The sequence below is a fragment of the Semicossyphus pulcher genome, unplaced genomic scaffold, assembly GCF_022749685.1.
Source record: "Semicossyphus pulcher isolate SPU_LCO1_2020_fin unplaced genomic scaffold, fSemPul1.0.p SCAF_9, whole genome shotgun sequence".
NCBI lineage: Eukaryota > Metazoa > Chordata > Actinopteri > Labriformes > Labridae > Semicossyphus > Semicossyphus pulcher.
The window spans coordinates 17067024-17092998 of record NW_027211770.1 but is presented as its reverse complement, the minus strand read 5'-3'; the positions used below and the strand labels follow the sequence as shown (position 1 = coordinate 17092998).

Below are 25975 nucleotides of genomic sequence, written 5' to 3'. Positions count from 1 at the left end.
CCAGAGAGAGGAAACTCAGGGAACAGGGAGGGGGGGGGCAGCGTGGTTACATCAGAAGTTGCTGTTAGCATGCAGCCCCTCTCTTAGGAGGAACATCCCCTCTGACTGGAGAAATCATCACCTGACAATGATCACATCCGCCACTGTCTTCCCAGGGCGGCATGATGAAACTCTGCATGTACACAGGCAGGATGGAGAGCAATAAGTAGGAAGTGAGAGAGGTGGGGAATGTAATTTCATTAAAACAGAATATAATAAAAATATGTATTGTTTAAGATCACGTAATAGTGCTATAAAAGTCATTCTGGGATGGATTTATTTTACAAAAGTCAACCCCCGTCTGAGATACGCCAGGGCTTTGAAGTTCAGAGAACAAGGAACAACAAAACATGGCTGACTCACTCCCTCCCACACACCGATCATCACGCTATTAAGGGGAACAAAACATTTTGTAGCCGGATCAAATTAGTTGTAAGGAGTGGTGTTTGTCCGGCTTGGTGTCTGTTGCAACACTTGAGTTCAGCTCCTTTCCTTCTCCCGTCTGACTCCCTGCTGGGTTTCATCATGCACAGTGTGTCACAAGGCAGCAGTGCTATGGTGATTAAGCGGCAGAACTCGGGAGTTGAATTGGAACTGGTTCAGTGATTGTGGTGTTATGAGTAAGCTTGTTCGGTCGAAAGAACAAGTCCTCAGGTTCTGACTACAATTCCTCGAAATGGAGCGGAAACACTACCATGGTGTGAAATATCTCTTCTTTTTTTTTTATTAAATTAATTAATTAAAAGATAAATTAATTGGACAAAGTTTGAGTAAATAACAAACTCATGATGTGTGTAATGATGCATGTGTGTAAGTTTGTATACTGACATCCTTAGTTTGAACAAAAAGGCTATAATGGCCTTTATATTTAAATTTAGAAAGAGCTTGGGGCACATCACTGGTCTGGCCCACTTGTTCCCTCATCTCTAAACCCCCCCCCCCTCGTTGTTGCTGCTCTCATGTCACAACATCCACACACGCACGTACACAGACCCTCACACATACACAGGCAAGACACACAGAGTTTGTGTTTGATATGAGGGAGGTGACAGACAGTTGAGCCCCGGCCCCGGAGAGCAGAGCGGAGTGGCTCTCCAGCAGGGATGCTGACGTTCACACTTAAATGCTTTAATAGGACTAAAGTAGACAAAGGCCGCCGGTGACGCAGTAGGAGCTATAATGGGCTTGCCACATTGCAGGTTTACAGGACCCTGCCTATTGGACAGAGCTATTTCCAATCCTACAATCCCTCATCAGCCTCAGGAAGCTAGTTATAAATAAAAAGTGTAGGTTAATCGCCGCTAACTTGCCCTACCGAAATGTCTCGGTTTATTTGTATTTTTGGAGCAGTGGGCCGGTTATCAAGGTTAGTCAGGAGGATACTAGGAACTAATTATTCACTTAGAAGTTCAGGAAAATAAGTTTAATTTACATTAAGACAAAATATACATATATACATTTATTGTGCAGGAAATTCTGTAAACAACCAACTGTTGAACAAATAGCATAATTGTAATCTAAAACAGATCCAGATCAAAATTATTTACACATAAATCAGCATAAATAGCCTCTGTGTTTGCAGCGTAAAGTATTTTAATTGTGTAATAGTGGAAAATCACACTATTGGGAACATTGCAACATGTTTTTTGACCTTTCTGTTTTTGGGATACAGTCAAGACGGAGACAAAATGACATTGTCATGTCTTATAAATAGGGACTCCCATTGTCATTATAATCATCAACCACGTGACAGCCTCACTTCCTTTTTTGATCAACTATTGCTTAGCTGTTGTGGAGGTCAGCCTACAGGGTCAGAGCTCGCCTGCTTCGACAGATACTGTGACAGATGGAGCGCTGGGTCTTTAGCCATCATTACCTTGGACTTGAAAGCTTGTTATCTCTCACACCATCCGATCCAACTTAAATGCCAAAACTAATTTACCAAGATCAGGAGCTTGCTAAATCTGTTTCGCTATAATGTATCACTAAGGGGAGCTTGGATGTACTATATTTATTATATATTTATACTATATTTGTAAAAAAAAAAACAACAACTATTCTCTCAGCGATTGTTGGGAGGGAAATGAAAATATATTATATTAATCTGCTTTCTGAGCTCAAAAAGGAGAACATACACACAGTCCAGTTGTTGTCTCTGTTTATAAATACTGGAGTAGCACAATATCATACATTAGCTTCAGTGTTGTTTTGCGTCTGGGACGAGCCTGCAAGCTGTGCATTTCCTCCTTGGCTTCATGGTTGTGCTGTGATAAAAGGATTGAGGGGTTAAATGTTTGTCCAGCTGAAACAACACAGTAAAACTCCTTCTCTGTGTCTCTGTAGCCGAGTCGTCAGAGCTCAGGATCTAAAAATAGCCTCGCTGGCTCCACGCCCCTGGCTGGGGGACAGGTCAAATTATGAAGGAAGATGAAAAATTTAAAGGCACAGGCTGCTTGGCCACAAACCCAGCCCTGCATCAGTGGTCAGAGAGAACATTTGACTTGACTTTTATGGACTGGAGTCAGATTATATTAACCATGGATCATGGCCAGGTGGGGATGTAATATTAATTGAAAAAGTGCTTTTTATATAGCTACATGGTGCTCCAAATATATTATTCAACTTGTGATGTAGAGCTTTGTTTGTTATTTTAAAGATCCTCCAATTATACAGTATCAAGCGGTAATTCAAGGAAATGGGATGTGTAATCCCGGGGAGGTGTTCTTGACACACTTTGAGAGCTTTATGTAATTGCGATCACGCAGTTATGGCATCTTACAGTTGGCTTCCGTGGCTAGCTGAAAGCATGCTTCCTGAGTAGCAGCACTGCCCTGGATACACACTGAACCCCACACGTAACACCCAGCTAATGCACAGACTTAAATGAACACAGTGTCCATTAGTGTGCGTCTGGCTTGATTTAACTCACCTTGTTTAAATTGTATTCACTCATATATCAGATTGTTAAATAAATGCTTTTACATGTGGGTTGGGTTTTGCCTGTTGAAATAAACCTTAATAATTTTTTGTACGATTTGCCCAAAAAATTCCAAAACCACTATTTTTGTGTGTTGTGAATCACATACAAAACAAGCAGGCGTTTAAAAAAACCTTTGACATGACATGTGCTGCACAGCGGTAAACTTTACATGTTCTTCTTTTAGAACATCAAGGCAGAAATGGATCATTGCTCCCGTGTACCTGAGAGAACAAAATGAAGACATAAATAGAGCGGGTGAGAGAGACAAATCAGAAAAGAGAGAGAGGGGGGAATCAAGCCTCCATCTGCAGAGAGGGAGTCAGGAGACATGCCTTCTGGCAGGAGCTGAAGAAGACAGCTGTGTTTGGTGTGGTATTTTTAAACGCATCAATGCTGCTCCAATCCCCGCGCCTCGCCTGACCTATTTTTAGCCAGGGCTGGCCATTGTTCTATTTCTGTCACCTGTGGGCCACGCAGTTGTTGATTCACATGCAAATGAAGCTTGCTCCCTCCCTGGCTTGCATTACTGCCTCAGCGAGGAGCTCAGTGCTCAGTACACGGCTTTCCTAGCAACTCAGCTTTGCATTTTTCTCGGTCTCTGAAGGGAGAAAAAGCCACAGACTGAAGCAGATTTAGAAAAAAAAAAAGCTTGACTTGTCATCATTTCCTCAAACTGTGTTTTAGTGTTTTGAGAAGGCTGAGGCAGGGCACCGGCAGAGTGGCAGCCCCGCAGAGAGTGTGCAGTTTGTTTTAGTGCTCTACAGTGAGAGTGGTTCATCAGAGGAGGAGGCAGAGGAAGGGAGAGAGTTGCCTGTTTGTCGTGGTCTCTCCCCTGAGTGGCTGAGGGGTGGCTCTTGGTGACAGGAAACGCAAGGCTTGCAATGAGACCTGAGCGCTGAGTGGAGTATGCTGCAGACGATTTACGAGGGCGAGTCAAGTTTCTCCACAACAGAACGACGCGTTGGACACCAGCAGCTCCCCAACCAGAGCAAGATGCACAACGTGAACAACTCAGGTGATCACACAGCCCGGCGTCTCTACTCCTTCTGAGGAATCTTAGTTTTTGTCCTCCTTTTTTTCTCCGTCTTTGCATTCCAGTCTCTGCCTTTCCTCTGTCTGTGAATCGTTTCCTACTTCTCCGCTATCTTCTGTGCCTCTCTCGCACACATTCGCTCTGTCCCTCTCTCCCTCTCTCACGTACTCGCAACTCTTTGCGCTCAGCTGGTCTCTCATTCTGTGTGAAAAGAGAGCTCAAAGCTTCTCGGCACAGCAGCGTGGTAGGAGCAGGCACTTCTTCCTGAATCAAGGTATTTACTCTTGATGGTTTAGGCTGCTTTATGGCTTGTCTTTCCCTGTGTTAGAATATGTCTTGCTAAAAAGTGCTGTTTATCCTAATACATTTCTAATGCATGGAGTGTTTTTCCTTTTAAAATCAGGAAATGTTTTAACACTATTCCCAGGCTCTAGTTGCTAAAATGAGTCACGGTGAACATGAAAGGGATGTTGTGTTTTGCGAGCTTCCATGTCAGCGTGCACTTTTCAGGGAACAGGAAAAACTGTGACAGAAATACTGAGGGGACAACTGAAAGGTTGCTCTCAGGAAATGTAGCACAGACATTGACTGTTCTATTTTTGACCTGAGAATTCAATTGAAAAGTACATGGATGACATCAGTATGAGTAACCTCTATTCACTGTATTGACTCAAGATGAGTCACACCTTATTTGCTTTGATTTTTTTTTAGCATGGAGCTATTGATAACATGAGAAAATAGTCTCTGGAAATTACTTCAGACTTAAAGCATTGTGCTCTGTGGAAACATTGTCGTGTGGGTTTGCTGAATAATATTTCTAATGAGAAGGCGCAGACTGAGTCATGTGAGCGCATAGTTTTCTGAAAAATATCTTTTGACCTTTAAGTTGCTGTTGCCTTATTTACAGTTAGTCTACAGTAAGAGGGGATAACATGTTAAAGTGCATTTTAAATGTGTTACATTTCATTATTTTGCTATTAAACATTATACAAAAACTCTACAGCAGTAAATGTGACTTCAGGCGAGCAAAAGGGGGGAACTGAAAGCCTCCAGAGGCAGTGGGCTAAACGTGAGGACATTTAAAAATATAACACGAGGATAGCAGGAGGATGACACATTCCGTCTCTGTCAATAGAACAGGTTATTCGACTATCAGGCTACAGGAGCAGAGCTTTCTTCTTCTGTCTCATTGGCCCCGTAAGCCAAACAACAGATATACCGAGCGCCTGAATTCGGGCTCCTTGCTTATTCTGTGGGTCAGCTATTCTTAGGTGAGTTATTTTCAGCTTATGGCATTAGCCTGCTAAGATTAGGCGTCTGTGCGTTATCATTCCATCTCAGCATGCTCCTGATATAACTGCGGTTTGGTACAGATATTTATAGGCAATTCTGTCATTTGCCTGTTTAATTTGTTCTTTCCACTTTATATAGTAAATCACATGACAGTGACTAACATATCTGTCTAAAAATGCTACTCCGGGGTTCTTTTGTGCGAGTTTACTGGATGTCATGTAATGTAAGTGTTGTTGTTAGAGCAGCCACATCCCCTTTTAGATGGTTTATTGTTTTCATATGCAAATCTATTGTCACAAATATTATACTGAGTGATTGTTGGCAGCTACTTATTTGAGAATTATTTTGTAAAGCAAACTCTTTGACATTTTATATAATAACTCTACTTCTGTGCTGTTTTGTTTCAAGAGGAACAAAATCCCATTTTCATTTTGATTAATGTCAGTAACATCAAACTTCTGACTAAACAGTCCTCACATGTGCTCTCCAACAAAGGGACACTAATTAGTTTCTCATGAGGACAGAATATTATGTAAAATATCATGCAGGCTCCCTTCAATAGAGACCTTTCAGACAATAACAAAGCTGCACCTTTCAAGTCCTCTTATTTGGATTGTGTATTCATTCAGGTCGCTTCAGCGTGTGTGTTAGAAGTGCTCATCTCTGAAGAGGCTGTGCACAATAGCACAAATGAAGATGAGATTTTGTTCCAGTAGCTCAACAGTTTTTTATTACAAGAAAGAAATACTAAAAAAATATAGTTTTGTTTCTCTTAATATGAAAGTTTTAGAAAAACACAGTTTATGGCTTGTGTTTTGTCTTTCTCTGTTTGAAGGGTTTCCTGTGGCTCAAGGCATTAAGGCAATTTACTCTGTGTGATTAATATATTGGGAGTTTTATTGACAGAAGGATCTGGTGTCAGTGTTGTCCACTGACGATAGGATAGTGGTAAAAAAAGAGGGACTAGCTAATTACTCTCAGAAAGACATTTAGCTTCTGTCGTCTTTACTGTTGTGTTGTGAGACAGTTTGGCATGACAGGAAGACAGGAGACGACCGGACACTCCTGGCTCCCCTCAGTAAAAGCCTCGTGGTGGTCCAGCTCAGCTCTCTTTGTTAGCAGATAGCCTGCAAGCCGCAGCTCTGGCTCAGCTGCAAGGACGAGCCTGAGACTTAAAAATAAAGACCTGTTTCTTGCTTTAGACATGCCAGCTGCTCAAAATAACAAGGCACTTAATGAGAGATCCAGCGCCACATTGCAGTCCCAAGCATCAGCTTATTTTTGCCCTCAAACATCTTCTGTATCTCTGCTTCTATTTATACCGTCAGACAGGGAATTTGGATCAACAACCATCCCTAGTGCTCACTAGATGTATGCAACACAAAACATGCTGAAAGTGTAACCACAGTGTGCTTTTAGCAAAACTGGCATTTTATTAATTACATATATAATGTGTAAAGATTATCATCCATAGTCAGAATGATATTGGGTAAAATTGCAGATCATTTAAACACACTTAAATGTTTTACAGGAAATGAAATAAACCAATGGGTCATTTTGTGCTAAGGGGGAATTCCCCTCTAAATCGGGTGATGTTTTAGGGGTTTTACTAGTCTGTATTTGTCCAAGCCAAGAAGCAGTTGTGCGTCAAATCCTTAAAAAGCTGGGTTTTTTACGTAAAATCTGTAGCCATTGTGTCTTATTATTAACATACATATTTATAAGATTTTCTTGCCAAAGATCAGAGACAAATAACATGGTGACTCGGTTTATAGAAAATGATTCAGCTGTACTTCTGTGAAAATGGAACTATTGCAAAACCATAACAACATTATTAGCATCACTACTTTAGAATTACTTTTCTTTTATCCTACATTAGCACTGATTTTATTGTTATAACTTTAGAACAACTCAAGTACATTGATCACCTGAATTAACATTTATGTTAAAATTGTTAAAGCCAAAGAGTTTTGTGTGTATGTGTTAGTGTGTGTGTGTGTTGGTCTCCTTTTGTGTATTTATGTTGCGCCAGCTTAGCGCTTTACACTGTTCACCAATGGTGTCAAACTGTTTCACTGATCAACAGGTGGTGATAAAACTGATACTGTGTGTTAATATGTGCCAGCAAAGACAGAGAAGTGGACTTGTGGTTATAATGTGAATATAAACAATACAAGATTTGAAATAATAAAAAATCAGTTTTAAATTGTTTTTCACTTGAAAATAAATTCTCTTGACGTGTTTGTTACACATTAAGGATACCCGAGTTTTGCTTTGTTGAGTTGTTCTGAATTCCACACGGTCCCTGTATTAAAAAGTAAGGCTGTTTTAGAGCTGATAGGTAAGTGTGGATAAATTACAAACACTTACCTATCAACACTAAACACAATGTGTTTGGTGTGTTATGGAAGCAGTTGTTTTCTTTTGTGATAAAATCTTAAGATTCGCGTTAAAAAAATGTTGCAAGCTAACTAGTAAAGGTGTGAAAAAAGCTGCACCATTTATATTCAGTGGGAAATGTTTACAGTGAATAACAACTCCTTTCTCAAGTTAGCTGTCACTTTATTTGCTAGTGGGATAAAAAATGCTACATTCAAATGTCAAGCTTCTCTTTATGATTCCAACATGATGTTGATAATGTTTTCCTTTCTGTAGATGTATGTTTTTCAGACGCCTCTCATGTTATAGTAATGTCACTGGTGGCGTGTGTCTGCTCTCTCTCCGGGGTGGGAAGCCTGCTAATGTGGCCTGAGGCAAAAAAAGACAGCCATCCAACATCTCAAATTAAGGCTGTGATTGTCACTCCAACCGCCACCGAGGCTAATGAGAGGCAGATCGGTTATAGAAATAAACACTTTGGGGACACTGGCGGTGCGACGCTGCAGTGGGAGCGTGGTCACAGGCCATGAGTCACCCTATCCCCCCTTGGCAGGCCGTCCGCAGGGAGGAATTTGGGCATGGGGCAGGGTGCTTGTCGCTCCCTTGTGCTAAAAACAAATTTGGGACCTGTCATTCATAAATCTCTTGTTTACCAACTCCTAGAGACACTTCGGCGCACTTTCCACCAATCAGGAGGCACCTCAGTGTCGCCAGGACAAAAGGATTCATATCACGAGGGTCATGATCGTCGATGATACTGTAGGACCACTGAACTAGAGGCGGCTGTCTTTTTCTGCGAGAGATCATTTCAAAAGTGACCCAAAGTTACATAAATGCAACCCGGCGCTTTTATTTCTGCCCGTGTTAAATTGAGCAGGCGGCCTCACAACTGTGACAGTCTTTCGCACATCGCCTATATTAAGACCCTACTCAGAAAAGCATTTATATTTAGCCCTAGTTACTGGTGGTTCCGTATTCTCCTCTGCCTAAGGAGTATTTCTGTATAGAAACAGAAGATTTCAGTTTCGTATACTTTCAGGCCGCATTAGACATAAATAAATTAACTGTAAATTTGTGGTGGCCGATAGTTGGGTCTAATGTAGTCAGTGGTTGAGTAAAGTACCTATGAGGAGGCCATATTCTGACCTTCTCTCTGTTTCAATCAGCAGTGAATAGGCTGTATGCTCGAGCAGATCTCAAACAATGCCTCCTCTCCTTTAGGACCTTATTATCTTCCCTCAACATTGTCATCCCATCCAGAGTTATTCTTGCCAACGCAGTGGACAAGAAAAGAACAGGCACACGAGGCTGCTGTGGTTTCCTCAAGGGCCATTTCATACAGCCTCAGTTATCAAAGGTGGCTTAAGCTTTCACACTCCTCCTCCTCCTCCCCCTTCCCATCCTGTTAGGCACTGTCTGATATTTTCTGATGGAGGCTCAGCTTGATGTGCAGATCAAAGTGGAGATCCTTAATGCCAGTCACAGTGAGGGTACAGAATGAAATATGAGATTAATTAGATATCTCAGTGGTGAATTCACCCAGGCAGCAGGTGTTTTTTTGTTGCTATATTTAGGTCCATTAGGCAAAAAGTAGCACCGAGGCTGTCTGACTCTCTGAGCCCTTCAATGGTTCACAGGTTCACGGCTGTCCCTGGAACAGCGCCCGCTACCAGAGTCCTTTGTCAAGTACTTACAAGCTAAGATTAATATTCTCTGTCAGGAGAGAAGGGTCTGTTCTACAGGTACCTGTTCTCTGCGCCTGCAGAGCCGCTGCCCTCATCTGTCGTTTGATGGAGCTGTTTTTAGAACAAGGAGAGAAAAATTACAGCACAGGAGTCCCCTCTTGCTGTCTTAGCTCTTTGAACATGTTTTAAGACAAGTTATCACCTAGCCTTTGAATATCCAGTGTGTGTATTTGTGTGTGTGTGTGTGTTTGAGGGCTTTTGTAATGCTTCCTCTCTATCTCTCTCTGCTGGGGACTCCTTCCTTATATAAGAGCTGAAAGGCTGATATAATAGTCAACATGTCACATTGCCACTGTAGGCAGGAGACGACACGCAGCGAGACTCGATATCTGCAGGATGGGGAGACATAATTACGTCGCCAGCGTTGCCATGGCAGCGGCAAGTTAGGGTGGTGGATACTAGGGTGTGGGGGTTGTCACAGACCAGGATTGCGCCACTTGCTTTTATGTTTCTATTTATAATCATCACCGCCGCATACACATGGAATGGTGGCAATGAAAAACAGGCTTCATGACAAAACAAATGGGCGCCAGTGAGCTTCACAGCATCAGAGAACAGCTACCTAATTGATGGCTACTGTATACTGATAGTGCAGGTTTGAACTGCTTTTTACAGGCATTTTATTATAGCTTAAGAGGATAAATGCATGACAGCTCGAACAGAAGATTTTTTATGTGAGCATATAAAATGTAACGTGCTCGCTCCCTCATGCTTAAAAAGAACAGGTGGTGTAGTAACACTGCTTGTGTTTGTTCCCTCAAATCTGACCCTTGAGAAGATTACGGCAATGAATGCGCTCAATAAATCTCCCTCCAGCCACTGGAATTTTAAGTAGGTTTAAATATTTCTCTGGTCTCAAAATGGAAGAGACATTATACAGTCTGGGCGACGCGTACCCTTCCTTGAATGTCACATCATGATCAGCATAAATAACAAGTCATTTTTTCACAGATTTTGACATTCGTGTTGTATCGTAGATGAAATGGAGGCCTAAATGCCTTTTTTCATTTACTAAATCCGAGGCTCAAGGATGTAATTCTGCTGCAAAATATAATCATTTGTTACTGTAGCATGGATTCAATTCGATACAGTAGTATGAAAGAAAACAGAAGCGTAAAAAGATAAAGACAAATATTGTACGATCACTAATCATCCTCTGTGGAATCGAGAGATGAAGTAGCCCTGTCTCCTATGTTCTGAACTGGCAATCGATTTTCTCTGTGGAACAACCTATATATAGAGCTCCGAGACCAAAGGGATGCCTTCTCACTTTGTATCAGGCAATTACTTATAATGGAGGTAGTTGTCAAAGGCAGCTCTTACCAATGCATGCATCGCAGCATCTGCGCTCAAGAACAGAGATGGAAAGATCACAGAGACATGAATTCACGAATACATGCAGGTTTCCAGACTCGCACGCTAATTTGCTTCAAATCATTTATGTTCAAACTGGATATCTGCATGATTTCCTGTTAGAGACGGGGAGAGGGACATCTTTTATTTATTTATCAAACAGTGGGAAGTCGAGATTTACGTAAATACTTGAAATGACCACTTAGGCATTTCGTGCCAAATGTCCATTGGGTCTGCTCTCCAGCTGCTCCCAGTAGAATCTCTGCTGACGGATGTGATCCCATGTTTGTTTATAGAAACTGTTATAATTGCAGGTTTCTGAGGGCCATGAGAGAGAAAGATGTGCTCCTCGTTTCTGGTCTATTTTCTCTAAGTTTCATTTATAGAATCCTTATTTTGACTGCCTTCTCTAACTCTGAACAACATGTTTTGTTCTGCAGCCATATACAGATATACTATACTACACTACTACTGCTTACACTTTCCGTTAATAGAGGTAAAATTGCAAAAAATCGACTGACATATCTTTTTCTCTTTCCGTCCTCTCTTCTTTCCCCTCTGCTGCCCACAGTGGACATTAAACCAGACGTGCCATTGACTGTGGAGCCCGTGTCTCCATTGGACCTGCGCACAGATCTGAGGATGTTAGGCCCAGGCTCGGACCCGGGACTCTGGGAGAGGCAGCTGCAGCAGGAGCTGCTCCTCATCCAGAAGCAGCAGCAGATCCAGAAGCAGCTACTAATCAGCGAGTTCCAGAAGCAGCACGAGAAGTTGACCCGTCAGCACCAGGCTCAGCTCCAGGAGCACCTCAAGGTCATCATTGCACCGAACATTCGTACAGCACAGCAGTGTACCCAGTGGCCCAGCACAGCCCCACAAAACAGCAGAGCAGAACACAGCATGGCATAGTGCAGATCAGTAGAAAACATTATCGCTCAGGACAATATTACAGAAGGCGGAAAAGAAGAGACAACTCAGCAAAGCAAGGCAGGGTGTTGAGCGATACATTACAGAACAGCATGAGTTATATTTTTACAGACGAGCACAGAATAGTCCTTCACGACAAAATAGAAACTGCACAGAAGCCACTGCCGCTTTAAAATTATATTTATCTGTGTGCTCTCTCCATGCTGACTTGAGGCCTTTGTGTTTCTCAGCTCCAGCAGGAGCTCCAGGCCATGAAACAGCAGCAGGAACTTGCAGAGAAGGAGCGCCGTCTGGAGCAGCAGCAGCAACAGAACCAGCAGGAGAAGGAGCAGGAGAGGCACCGGCGAGAGCAGCATGTTTCCAGCCTGATCCTCAGGGGCAAGGAGCGCTCCCGAGAGAGTAAGAGCTCGACACCGCCATCATAGCCATCTACTTAGCATCAGGGGCTGAATATTCTTTCCTGGGCCCCAGGCAAAAGCAAGCACGAGGCCACAAATTCTAACCCCTCACTCTTAGCAATTCTTGTTTTCATGCATTAAAAAAATACGAATATATAGCAGATAAAAATAATAAATATAATCTAAGATGAATAGTAATTCTTTATGGTAGTTCAACGCTCCATATACCAAGAAAATAACTGTACATGTGCATCTGGTCATGTACATTTTCTCTCATAATCTACTAATAGAAAAGCCTCCTAGCTTTGTGGCATGATTGCAGTAGAGGTCAACTATAGCCTCTGTAGGCATGTTAGCCATAACTGAGACTTATATTCTATTGCATTAAAGGTTGTCTTTTACCTTGGCGGTAAATCTCTGTTACTTAGCATTTTACATTGATATAATATTTAATAATATTTGACAAAACTTACTACAAATATTTGGGATCAAAACACTTCACTGAGTCAGATGATATTCTCCAGCATAACAGTAAGATTAAAATGTGGGTAATTGCTTTTTACAAGCAGGGTTTACTGTTAAAAGTATTCGGCTATTAGAGACACGATTTCTCAATGTTGGATCTGTCATGTCAGATGCCTGAAAACACAGTTTAAATCAATTCTAGTCATCAGATAGAGCAAAGTATGTGACAATAAAATAATAACGATGACACGGTACTTAACACATACACACAACTGATGACAGAAGATTTGCTCGTGACATTTAAGCTTAGGATTTAGGAGAAAATATCTTTCAATAGCACGATCAAAATAGCTTCAGATATAGTGTTTCATTTCTGTTTTTACCTTCTAGCTAATAATAGAAAAGATTTATGAGTTTGTCGGGTCAGGTAATTTGAACTTGTGCCCTGCAACTGTAACCCTGCAAAGGGAAAGAACATCTCTCTGCAGTATCAATATAGCAGCTTGAAACTAATATAGTTCTCTCAGACCACTAGGGGGAGATGTCCCTGCATGAGTTGTTGCTGCTCTGAGAGAAAGTGCACTGATTCTAAAAGAAATATGAGTGAATAAAAATATAATCTGAAAATGTGAAAGTTACAATAAGGTTAAAATTAGCTTGGTTTGATCTTAATTCTTCACCTTAGGGTAACCCCAATCCCTCTCTTTTTTCGACCTTTAGGTCTCACAGGAGCGGTGGCCAGTACCGAGGTGAAGCAGAAACTCCAAGAGTTTCTGTTGAGCAAATCAGCAAAGGACCCTGCCAGCAACGGAGCCAGTCATTCGTTCCTCCACCACCCAAAACTGTGGTACACGTGAGTATTTACTATTGTTTTTCTCTTAGAGAATGTGATACAAATACAGACAGAATATATTTATATCTCATGGTTATATTATCTCCATCCTTGTATTCCCTCCTCTTAAATGTGATGTATTTCTGTGTGATCAGGTCCTCTCATCACACATCACTGGACCAAAGCTCTCCACCTCTGGGCGGCACATCCCCCACCACCTGCCAGTACACTCTGCCATCTCCCATTGAGAGCAAGGACGACTTCCCCTTGAGGAAGACAGGTTCGCTAATTTGCACGCACACACACACACACACACACACACACACACACTGAACACACATACAGGCACAGCAAAGACATAAAAATGCTAATACATACACAGTTTGTACATGCATATATACAACCAGACACACAGCCAGTGTTATGATGTCGCCTTGTATTAATTGGTATTTTCCATTTACTTCTTCGGGTTATGAATACAGTGAGTGTCTTTTTGACCCTTGTCAATCAAGAGGTCGGTACAACCATTGAGTGTTTCCTGAGGTTGCTGATGACCTGCTAATAACATCAGTTAGGCTCATTATGACCCCGGCCCCGCTCCTCATCCCTGCAGGGCTCAGCAGAGAACTTTCATATGGGGCGACTCATGCCAGAAAAGAAACTTAAGCCTTCCTCAGTCCTGTGTAGATTACATTAAAACACAACGGCTAAATGCAGGAAACAACACAGTTTTAACACAAGGTTTTTAATTGCTGTTATTTGTACTGAAATTACCTCGCCATTATTTAAAAGGAACCACATTTGTCCCTATGTTAAAATAAACCAAGTTTCAAGGCCTTTTTGAACTGTTTAGTGGTAAATGGGAGAATTAAAGCAGATTAATTTCTCCAGAGTTACTGGCTTTAAAAAGTATTTTGAAAAGACACAGGTTCCCACCAGAAAGCAGCTCAGGTTTGTTGGTTTTAAGTTTGAGGATCCCTTTGGGGATGGCTGTGTAAATAAGAATAATTCCTGCCCCTCGCTTTGCACGAGCACAAGTGCTCGCCAAGGGCTCGCCAAGCTTAAAACTTCATCATTCGGCAATGAGGTCACCAAATCACATTATGTTCTTTTCCCCTCTGTGTCTCTTTTAATTACATTGGAAAACAATTATACTTGTTGAGTTATTTAACTACGAGCCTGTCATTTTGTGTGTATACACAATATACAGATCAGTCTAAGGAATGTTTTCTTGTAAAATAAAGTTACCGCGTAGCAAGGATAAATATTAGACAGGTAAATTAGGTCTTTGGGAGCTTTCATTTATTGTCATCTCTTTGAAGAGATCACCTCATGTAAATATATATTAACATCTCAGGGTCATTTGGATCCATAATGTAAGGAGGTTCTCAGCAGTGTAATTACCAGGTGAAAACAGTTTTCTAAAATAACAGAGAGGCTTTTTCTGGGAATACAAAGGAATGTTTAAACAAATAAGTTGAGGGATAAAATTTCAGTCCGTGCTGCTCAAACATTTTCATCCTTTAAATCATGCTTAAATCATCTCTCCATCTCTGCTCCTGATTCTCCTGCCCCAATGAAACTCATCTCTCCTTCCTCTTTGGATTCCTGAATCTATATGTGGTCATTTCCTGCTCAGGCCTTCCTCCCCCACTTCCTGTCTGTCTTCATTAAAGTCCTCTGAGAGCTTTGCACCCGGGGGGGACACACAAAGGTAGTGTTGTTCCCCGAGCCACTGGCTGTCACTAATAGCTGATTGGCAGGTGTTGCCGAGTTAAGGCGGGCACATGCTGGATGAACCCCGACAGGACTGTTTGTTTAAGCAAAGATAGCTCTCTGAAAACAAAGTGGAGATGACTCGAATGCTCCGCGTAAGACTCCCCACTGCTTCATCTGGCCAGAGGGCTGAGACACATCTTTTTCTGGTTGAGGTTTAGGTTCATAATGAGGTTTATGATGTTCTTGGTGGTCAATAAACGTCTTTTAAAACTGGGTAATAAGACAACATTTTTGAAACAGAATTGGCTTCCAATTGAAATGTAGCTTGGATCCATTAGTTAGTGTGTAGACATGATAGAAAAATCAAACAGTCTACATCAGAAATGAATACAAATAATGTATAGAGATACAAAACCAACAATCTGTTCTTATATTTCCACCACAGTTGCCAATGGTTATATCATCCTTACAAACAAGAATAGCTGCGATGTCCTTGGCTTTATTTTACTGAGTAGTTTAAAGAATTTCACGTGATTAACTTGTTTACTTGGTATACATCCTCTTTGTTTCACTTCCGTGGACTAGAATAGAGTGGACAGAGGGCACGCGATAGTCTGTGGCAAGAATAGTTGCGGCTTAGCAGTAAGAAGTGCAACAGCCTCCCTGGTCTTGACCCAGTTACCAAACGGGTGCATTCAGCAGGTGCAGGAAAGAGTTTCAAAAAAAATACTTCAAAGGTAAAACAGTAAAGCCAAAGCAAGTGAAGTTTGAGTCTAAACTCCTTCTCTTAAGAATATCATCTGATCTCGTGCGTCAGAAATATGAAGGAAAGTTGAAACTAGCATGTCAGGCTGAATGCACAGCAGGCCTCCTTATGTAGAGAACACACACCTCAGCTTTCCACACAGCCATCTGTCCAGCTCCAGGCTCTAATCGAGGCAGGACTCACAGGAGATAGCATAACACATTCAAATGTAACAAGGTGATTGATTCATGACTGTAGTATATTACAGCCATTACTGTATGTTTTCATTAAGTGACCCAGGTGTTCAGTGTATATGCTTTGCCGCTTCCATCATCGCCTCCTGTTGCACCGTACACCAGGGCTTTTTTTTTTTTCCATGGAGACCAGTGAGAAAGTGTTTGTTCCCGTGCTGCTGTCTGGCGTTCCCGTGGCGACCAATTGGGATGCGTAGCTTGGTGGCAGCAGCGTGTAAAAATAGAAAGCAATCAAGGCAGCAGGGCGTGAAGCAGATTCATACGACTCCCAACAGCGCTTTCTCTCCATTTATCTCTCCTGCCTCCTTTCTTCCTCCCTCGCTCTCTTTCATTCTACCTCACACCCACAGGATTAGAGGTCTGTGCCACGTATTAGGGAAGAGGGTTTTGCTGCTTTTGACAAAAGCCAGAAATAGCAGCATCTGGCCCACTCTCCTAGCTGTGCCCCCTTCAGCGCTCCCCCCTTCCCCTCCTCCTCCCTGCAGTGCTCCCACGTCATAGCCTCATTTTAGCATGTATAGCTGTATGTTGTACACACTGCAAAAGACCTATTTAATTATTGATCGGAACTAAATAATTGAGGCAGGTTGGCTATTGTGTAACAGGCGGTTTACATAACTTCAATGCAGCTTTGTGCTCTGGCTTTCAGTCAAGAGACAGGCTTATCTATTCTACTTGTTTATTTGAGTGTGTACGGCTCGCTGCGGGGCTCCGTGTCCAAAGGGTTGATGGGAAGTCCACATGAGACCTGTTGACCTACCGAGTCGCTGTCAGTGTGACAAACAAAAGCTTTTAGTTGCTTTCACATTAATGATTCCTACATTATCCATGTCTTTCTTTCCTGTATTCAACCTCCACTTTATTTCCCATTCGTTGCATTATATAATCTGTCCATCGTCACATCTGTGCAACACGGTTATTTCAGACTAGTTAACCAATTAGTGACATCGTTTTATTATATCAGAAGCTTCCGGGCTGTTCTTGTAATTACCATTAAGGACTCTGAGGTTATGTCCTCAATTATTTTTTTTGAAGTTCCCTCTGTTTTTTCATTCTAAAGGGACCATTCATTCAGACAGACTCACTGATTTAATATGTTTTTACATGTAAAACCACATCTGTAGGTATTCTTAAGGAGTCACATCCTGAAAAATGTTCCCACTTGTCCAATTTTATCACCATATTATAGGTAAAATGAAAAACGAAATATTTTTCAAGCTTTAAATTTATTTACAATTAAACTTGGCTTTGTTCAATACATTGGGATGGCTATAATCAGCAGTGTGTAACAGTGTTAATGTGAATTAAGGCGTTCCTGGAAAACAGCAGCCTTGCTCCGTAAACCCACCCTGGCTAAATAAAGGTTTAAAATTGATGAAAAAAATCCACTGTGAAACAAAATGCTAATTCTTAACAACCATCCTTAAATCCATCAGTAATACCTTTTGAAAGATTTAAAACAATATGTCTATTGTGAAGATATTAGGTCAGCATGATGGACTGGATTTGTAGCTCTGGATCAGTTCAGGCCAAGCTGTGTGCTGGCGTGTGTGAGTGCGTGCGACTGTGTCCGCGCTGCGTATCGGGGTATCTCTGTTTTGCATTAGGACTGGGGGGGGCGTGGGGAGAGCCTGAAACATCTGCCATGTTTTTGTGTTAGTTTAACTGTTGCTACTGTATCAGACTGTGGTCACCAGGGCGGCAGGTAGCGGACTATTTCACTTAGAGCCTGCGTGTTGCTCAACCTAATTTAGTCCAGATGAGGTGGAAATGGGCCCAATCCTTACTCATTTCATTTATCTGAAAGCTGCTCTGAATTTCACTGAAAATGAAATTGTTACATGGCGTGACAGCATTTGTTTTTTTAACTGATTTATAGTCTCTTTATTTCTCTTTTAGTTTCCTCTTATTTTATGATGTTATTATGTTCTTTGGTTATGTTCATTCCACTCAGGCTGTATAAAAACACACTGTTTGACTCTATAAAAATAGTCAAAATACACTCACATGATCCTGTAATTTATCTCCATGTGGTGCGGTTTCTATATCATCCAAATAAGGTGACTTGAAACTTACAGGAATGTTTGTTGTTTTGTTTTTTAGCCTCTGAGCCGAACCTGAAGGTACGATCCAGGCTGAAGCAGAAGGTGGCGGAGAGGCGGAGCAGCCCGATGCTAAAGAGAAGAGATGGAAACATAATGACTCCTTATAAAAAGAGGGCTCTGGAGCTAATGGGTATGTAACATTGCTGCCTGTCTTTTTCCTGTTACAACACGTACGATAAATACATCTTATTATCTGGTGTTGAAACACTAGAAGCTCTTGTTGTATATTATATCCATTTTGCCATTTTGGTCATTGGACTTTCATGTAAGAAAGACCATTGTAATCAGGCAGCCGTGACCGTTCACATTAAACTGTTGTGAGTTCTGCAGCTGTTATGCCAAGCCTCTGCGTATGTGTGTTGTGTGTGAGCATGCATACCGTTTCTTAACTCCTTGATGTTTTTCGTAGACTCGACGCCCACTAACAGTGCCCCTGGCTCCGGCCCCAGCTCTCCCATAGGGGCCTCCAGTGCCTTGGGGGCTGAAAATGGACCCTCCTCTCTTCCTACTACCACAAAAACTGAGGTATGTTTATAAATAATCAGCACTGCTATCGATTTGCCAAAAAATGAAGGAATAGTCTTACTGCTGTTGGTATTCTTCGTGCAATTTGTTTGAATATCAAGACTATAATTTTATGTTCGGGCACTGAAAGCCTGTTTGTCCTTCTGCTCACAGCTATAAAAACAGCCAGTTGTCCTCCTTCTGTTACACTCAAGTTGAAACGACTCCCCAAACTGACATTAAAGAGGCACAGCTTGACCCACATGTCTGATTACCCTTAGTTCGTCTGTGTAAAGTGGATACATTATGCAGAAAAGTAAATAGACTCGCACCACTGTAGCTCACCGGGTAGGACACGTACCATTTAGACTTAGAGTCCTGATCCTGTTACCCCCTTTTCTGCACGCCTCTCTCCCTCATTTTTCCTGTCTCTCTTCGGCTTTTAATATCATGTAATGGCCATAAAAACAAGACAGTATAATTGACTTGTACTCAAACAAGCGAAAATTAAAACGCTGCACATTTCTCGATCCAACATTTTTCTTCCAGATGTGCTGCACAATCAGTTTTATGTTTTGTGAAAAAGAAACATCTTTAGTTTGGCTGTAAGGTTGCTGTTGGCTTATCATTGTATTTCTGTCATTGGCTTGGCGGCATTCCTGCTCTGAAACGTTCTGAGGCGTTTCCCAATAGATTCATGGCTCAGTTACTGACCAGAGCTCCCCTTGGACCCGGTGCATAAAGCAGACCATTATAGAGGGTGGCAGATATGACACATCTCTGAACAATCTTAACAGAACAGCTGTGTTTTCCTTAACCGTCGCTGTTTACTCTCCCTGGGACCTCCAGCGACACAGAGAGGGGAGAGACGCCCTGACAGTGGGCTGAAGGTGGGGCTTAGTTTAATTGATATCCCAGCCGCTGGTAGCCAAAGACATCCACATGCTAGCAACATAAACACACAGGATTGCTATTGTATCGGGCCAAGCTGAGGCTCTCATGAAAGTCATTGGTGGACTGCGGGGCTGCCTGTAGACCTCATGCCTGTTGCAAAAGCAAGGCATGTTTGTGCACCGTTACATTAGGTATCCTTTTTCAGAGGGAACGGGTCCCTCGGGTCAAATATGGGCCGGATATCCACGTACAGGTCACTGAGTACTGGTAGGGGTTGGAAGGATAAACATGGCTGTTCCAAAACCACATGCTGGTGCAGTGCTCTGCTGGGTACAGGAAGTATGCCCCAGTGCTGATGTTCTCTGAGAGAGTAGCCTGAGGGTGGGGACGGGGGAGTCAGAAAGGGTCGGGGATTGAAGAAGTGAGGGTGGAGCCTTAGATTTATAGGTTTGAAATGTTTTATAACCGCATAACATCCTCACTGGTGCCATTCTGTGAAGCTCCAGGAAACTTTTGCTGCGTCACTCCTTTATACCGTTGATCGTAAAAACTCGTGCTTTTCCGTTTGCTGCAATGGGGGGCTGTTATATGTCATGGTGCATTGACGTTTATGCCACTGTTCATATTGTCTTTTGAAACTGTCCATAGTGGGATTTCTAAATCTGTCACCTCCTCCTAAATCTCTCTGTCTTTGCTGTGTCCTGTGTTTGATGTAGAGATGGCCTTCACAGCCGAGACTATTCCGACCTGAGGGCTCCGTGTCCATGCTGAGCTTATACACATCTCCCTCCTTACCCAACATCTCCTTGGGGCTTTCAACTGCATCCTCACCCATTAGTGTGAGTACAATTTTTTTTTCATTCTCAGATATTCTTAGATAACGTGTGTTTTTTTTTATTAAATAAAACCTGCTTAGTACACAAGTTTAGTGTAGTGATGGCAAGTTTTCCTGCTCAGTTTGTGAGTTAAAAAACCTGCTGTCAGTGGCTGTCTGGGATCTCTGTACGACCACAGGTCACTGACCTGCGGCCCCAAACGATTTTATCGCCCTTAGATAAATATTGTTCTGCAGTGTCTTGTGTCAGGCAAAGTCTTATCTTCCTCTATTACCTCATTTATCACATCTTTTAAAAAGGCCAAGTCCACTCAAGTGCAACTACAGATAACACAGCACATGATATATCACGTTTTAGCTCTCTGGCACATTCCTCAGAGGCCTGTTCATCAGCTGCACTGGCTTCTTACCATTGATGGTCTCTGATATCAACATTGCCTAGTCACCGAGTTCATTTTCATTCACAAAAGCAAATGATAAAACTGAACCTGCCTATAAAATAGAGAGCTACATTTCCTGCAAACAAATCCCTGCTAACATTAGAGCACATCATGTTTATAGTGAATTTAACATTTCTTTATCTTTCATATCTTTCGCCTCAGGCCGCTATGGGATTAAAGGACAGATCCACAGAAATCAAGCATGGGCTGCCGGGGCACCTTCTTGGCCCTGTGCCCCTCCATACAGGCCTCGAGTCCAAAGTGAGTCCCAGTCACCAGGCCCTCCTCCAACACCTCCTCCAGAAGGAGCAGATGAGGCAGCAGAAGATTCTCTCATCTGGTAAGACTGCAAATAATGTTACATTACCTTTCATTACATTGCATATTACATACTATATATTCTTTATACAACAGTTATTTACATTTTGACTTTACTAGAAACTAAATACTAGTTTTGATTTTCTTTGTCAAGGCCAAGGCTCCATGTCATCCCTCCCTCAGTCCCCTCTGGCCATGAAGGATCGCCCCTCCAGCAGTCGGCCTAAACTACCAAAACACCGGCCCTTGAACAGGACCCAGTCCGCACCGCTGCCTCAGAACACACTGGCCCAGCTTGTCATCCAGCAGCAACACCAGCACTTCCTGGAGAAACAGAAACAGTACCAGCAGCAGGTCCATATAAATAAGGTATGGTGTTTTCCATCAAAATTCAAATCTCAGGGGAGGATTTTGACTTTAAGATTCAGTTTCACAACCTTCTCTATTCCTCTTGAGGTCTCGTGAGGTCTTATTTTACTGCAGGGAGTCTGATTTAATCATTTTAAGCACACAACGGCTGATCTATTTTTAGCCTTTTGTAAAAGCATCTGTGGTAGCTCAGGTTTACAGACCAGGGCTGTTGTCTGTTCTTCCTGGTGTTATTTTTGCGGAGCATAGGACTTCTGCCTGACTTCAAATGCGGAAGAAATGCTTCCCCTGCACTAATGCTGTTATCATAGCTTAAGGCATCAGTGCTGTTCACATGCTAACTCTGTGAAATTCAATTCACCTAAGTTCAAATGAAGGAAAAGTGCCCAGAATACATTTTGTTCCTCTGTGGCAATATTTATGTTTCTGTTAGCTGGCCGAGGTGACCTCTATACACAGAGTGTAATTATTCTGGTGAGGGACGTGTGTGAGGTGGCAGACACTGTGAAAGGCAGCATTGTGTGAGCTCACATACTGATGTGTCCCAACGCTGGGCCCTGAAAGAGCCATGGGAACCATAGAGCAGCTCATACCTCCTAGTAATAAAAAGCACAAAGCACTGTGAGCATTTATTGAGCTGTACAGTGCGGATGTCCAGCTTTAACTGTAACCAACAGTTTAGTTTTAATTCCTTTAAAAATAACACGTATCACTGCCAGGCAGCTGAAATGAGCTTTAGTATCAGATTAAATTATTGAAAAGGACTCTACGAAGTTGATTTGATTTGAAACGAGCTTTGGAATAATTGCGACATCTTGTCTAGAAACATGTGAACAGGCCATGCTCTAATCACTCGGGCCAATGAGATCGCGAGTAAAGCCTCTTTAAGTGGAGGTTATAAATGGCCACTAATCAGGGATGAGCCCTCAGTGTTTATTGAGAGGGATCTGCGAAACATTGCCCTAATTAATTTCCTAGCAGAGGCTTGTCTGCGGTTGTTTTTAAACGTCCTTCAGTGCAACAGTAGGGGGAGCTCATGGAAATTTACAAGAGCTTAGGGATTTAAGGAAGAGGTATGAACAGTGTTTACTAATACCGGGCTAAGGAGGCTAATTCTAATAGTTGGAGGGATATTTTTATAAGACCTAAATTCTGTAGACCTTAATGTGGCTGGTTACGTGCTGGGATAGTTGCTCTCAGTCCTGCTCTTGGAGCCCTCTTGTGGCAGAGCAATCAAATCCTGGCACCATTACACAAGTTGTTAGTTAGCAAAGCTGTGAGACACTGAAACATCCCTCTGCTGATTGGACTTAATCTTTCAGGCTCATTTTAAACTCAGTCTCTATAACAGAATATTAAAAAACTTACTTGTACTATAAAATCTTATTTTTATAAAATCTTCTTTAAACATTTTGATGTCTCAGGTACTCTGTGTAGCTGCTGATCACTATGGAGAATTATTACTGTTCAATTAATTACAATATTTTTGATGGTAGTACATTGAAACATATTTGGGTGTAAATCAGTGTGTATTTCGTAGAGTGTAATATGACATGCCAGAAGTTACAGGAGAAAACACATGATTCACAATATGCAATATTCTGCACATTCTAAACTGTATTTTATTCAAATTTAGGAGGTGAGTGACACTAATCCATTTACCAAGAATAGCCGTGATTAGTGAATTTATTAACTTACGTAAAAAACAGGAACAAAGGCTAATCCGCTTCTACTCCAAAGCCTACTAAAAATGTAGTTCACCAAAGAGTCCAGCATCCGGATGGTTTGGAAACACCTAAATATTATTAATCTGCTATGAACAGGCAGATGAAGTCGGTACCTGTGGTTTGAAAAAGTGAATGTCTTTGCAACCTCAGTGTTTTTTATGAGGCAGACATCTCAAACTTATTTTCGGTTTGCTTTGCTCTGATAAACGTTTGATTGTTTAGGTTGTTTGCTGCAGGATGTCATCACTAATGTGGAGCCAATGTGTTTTGCAGCTGTTGTCCAAGTCCATCGAGCAGTTACGTCAGCCCAACGCACACCTGCAGGAGTCTGAGGAGGAGCTGGAGGAGCAGCAGCACAGAGAGCACGCAGAGAGCATGCAGGAGGACAGGCTGCCCCCTGGAGGAGTCATCCGGAAGCACACGCTGAGCAGTAGCAGCAGCAGCGGATCGAGCGCGGAGCTGCCAGACACCCACTACGGGGTCATCAAGGTCAAGGATGAGCCGATTGATAGCGAGGATGAGGCCCTGACCAATCAGAGCTTAGCGTCCGAGCAGAGCACCTATCTGCACCAGGTCAAAGGAAGACTGGTGATAAGAGCCATGATATGAGAGGGGGAGAGGATGAGATCACACACTCGCAACATTCGCAGATAAACAAGTCTCTACTAACATCTACATCCCTTCAGTCTACACACACACACACACAAACACACACACAAACAGCAGCCATTGCACAGTGGGCCAGCTCTCCCTGTCACGACATACAACCTGTTTTCACTCTAAGACTCTCCGTTTGTGATCTTTGTGTAGTGATCTCTGTAAAATATGTACGTTTCACTTCTGTGTATATAATATGAAAACTGTTTAGGCCGTTCTTTTTTAGAGCTGCTTTGGTCATCTCCAGTCCGCTCAACTGACATAAAGTCCTATGTACATATACTGTTTATTTAGCGCCAAGGATGATTTCTAGAGGGACGGTCGAACAGGTGTACAGCTTTGAAGAGCCAACTCATGTCCCCACTGTGTACATTTTTTGCCATAAAATATTTGAATGCTCTTCAGTCCACTTTGAGAGTTACCACAGTGTCCTCACAGTGTGTTAAAGAATTTGAAACACTACATACTCCATGTTGAGTGGTGTCAGAGCTGAAATAATAATGAACATCCGTCTTAGAGAGAATGTATACTTAAAGCCTAACAGAGGACGCTCCCTAAGGGCAGACTTTTTTCGCACTAGGAGTGATATTGCCCTTGGAACATGGTCCGCTGCTCATATTGCAATTTGAAGGATAAAGCACTAAACCCCAGCCTCAGTGTGCAGGCATCTCCAAACACACCCCGAGTCTCCGTGTCTCTCCCTCTCTCTCTCTCCCTGTCGGAGCAGTTCCAGAGCCAGGGCCCCGTGTTAAGCCCAGCTCTCCTCCCTCTCTCCCTCTGGGTCCAAATCAAAGCTCGGCGGGTTCCTGCCCGGCTTTCAGCAGAGGAGTCAGACGGAGAGAAAGAGAGAGAGGGCCGGGCAGGAAATGCCTTCTAGAAGCCAGGACTCGGAGTGATTCATGTGTGCAGGAATGTTGAGAGAGGAGGACCTCGGGTTGGAGGAGTCCAAGGGGCCAGGCTTGAGAATTGATTTACTGTCAAGGCGAATTACAAAGTGAGTGGGGATATGGTTAAGGGAGTCCCTTTTAAAGGGAATCGCTTCCTTCGTTTTCCCTAGTGGCATGCTTACCTCAACATGCAGGTTTGATGTTACTTCAGTAAAAAACCCTGGATGGGACCTCGCTTCTTCTTTCTTTTTTTGAGCCTGTTTTCCCCCTGAAAGTGCCCATTGCGACATGTATAGTCTGTCTTAAAGTGATCAATCAAATGTATTGCATAGCCGTAAACCTTCCTGTTTCATTTGTACCGTCGACGAAATGTAAAAAAGAAAAAAAAAAAAGTTCTAGTATCAGGTTCTGTGTTTGGATTCATGTGAAAATCAAAACTGTCTGTCTTATACTGTACATTCAGACTGTCCGGTTTTAATGTTTTTAGTGTAAGTAAACACAATCAGAACAATGTGAGTCTTGTTGTCTTGCTCCTTTGATTCGGTTGTAACGAGAACCCCTTTGCTGCCAGTGGGGGGCAGAGGGGGGGGCGGGGGTCCTGTGGTCTGTTCATAGCAGTTTGCATTTCTTCTCTTTTTTGCCTTGTGTGAAAAACTTTTCTTTTTTAAAATAAAGTTAATTTACCTCTGACGCTCTCTCGTACTTTGTGGATTTTTTTTCCTCCCTATCTCAAAAAGAGGTTGCATGTGTTGGAAAGAAAGTAGAACACACTATGTTTCATTAAAACCTTTCAATACTTTATCTTTTTGATCACAAATAACACCCTTAATTCGGGCATCATAATTTCAAATAGACTGCCTAAATCATTAGCCCAGCTCTCTTTTCCCACACTGGGTCCTTTAACCCTGCCCTGTATTTTCAGGGGATCTTTGTAACCCTTTAAAGGGAGCTTAAGAGGCTTTCAAACCATCTCTTTGATGTGAGCGAGCGAGGCTTCTTGTGGCAGTATAAGAACAGTCAAGATAAGGTGAGCTGCGAGAGAGTGATATATTACTTGTGCAGGTCCTTTCAAACCAA

General features: G+C 42.3%; 1 protein-coding gene across 2 annotated transcripts; it reads left to right on the top strand.

Moving 5' to 3' along the window:
• Positions 1–3624: 3624 nt before the first annotated feature.
• Positions 3625–25588, top strand: hdac9b (histone deacetylase 9b). Of its 2 annotated transcripts, none has more exons than XM_069656671.1 (11): positions 3625–4034; positions 11394–11635; positions 11980–12148; positions 13333–13465; positions 13600–13724; positions 18266–18397; positions 18677–18792; positions 20382–20504; positions 21103–21280; positions 21413–21627; positions 23628–25588. In XM_069656671.1, the coding sequence occupies exons 1-11, from the start codon at positions 3926–3928 to the stop codon at positions 23961–23963; spliced, it is 1878 nt and encodes a 625-aa protein (XP_069512772.1). In that variant the 5' UTR covers positions 3625–3925; the 3' UTR covers positions 23964–25588. The 2 variants fall into 2 exon arrangements, with proteins under 2 accessions (XP_069512772.1, XP_069512773.1); XM_069656672.1 differs by lacking the exon at positions 3625–4034 and adding an exon at positions 4118–4326.
• The last annotated feature ends 387 nt before the right edge of the window (positions 25589–25975 follow it).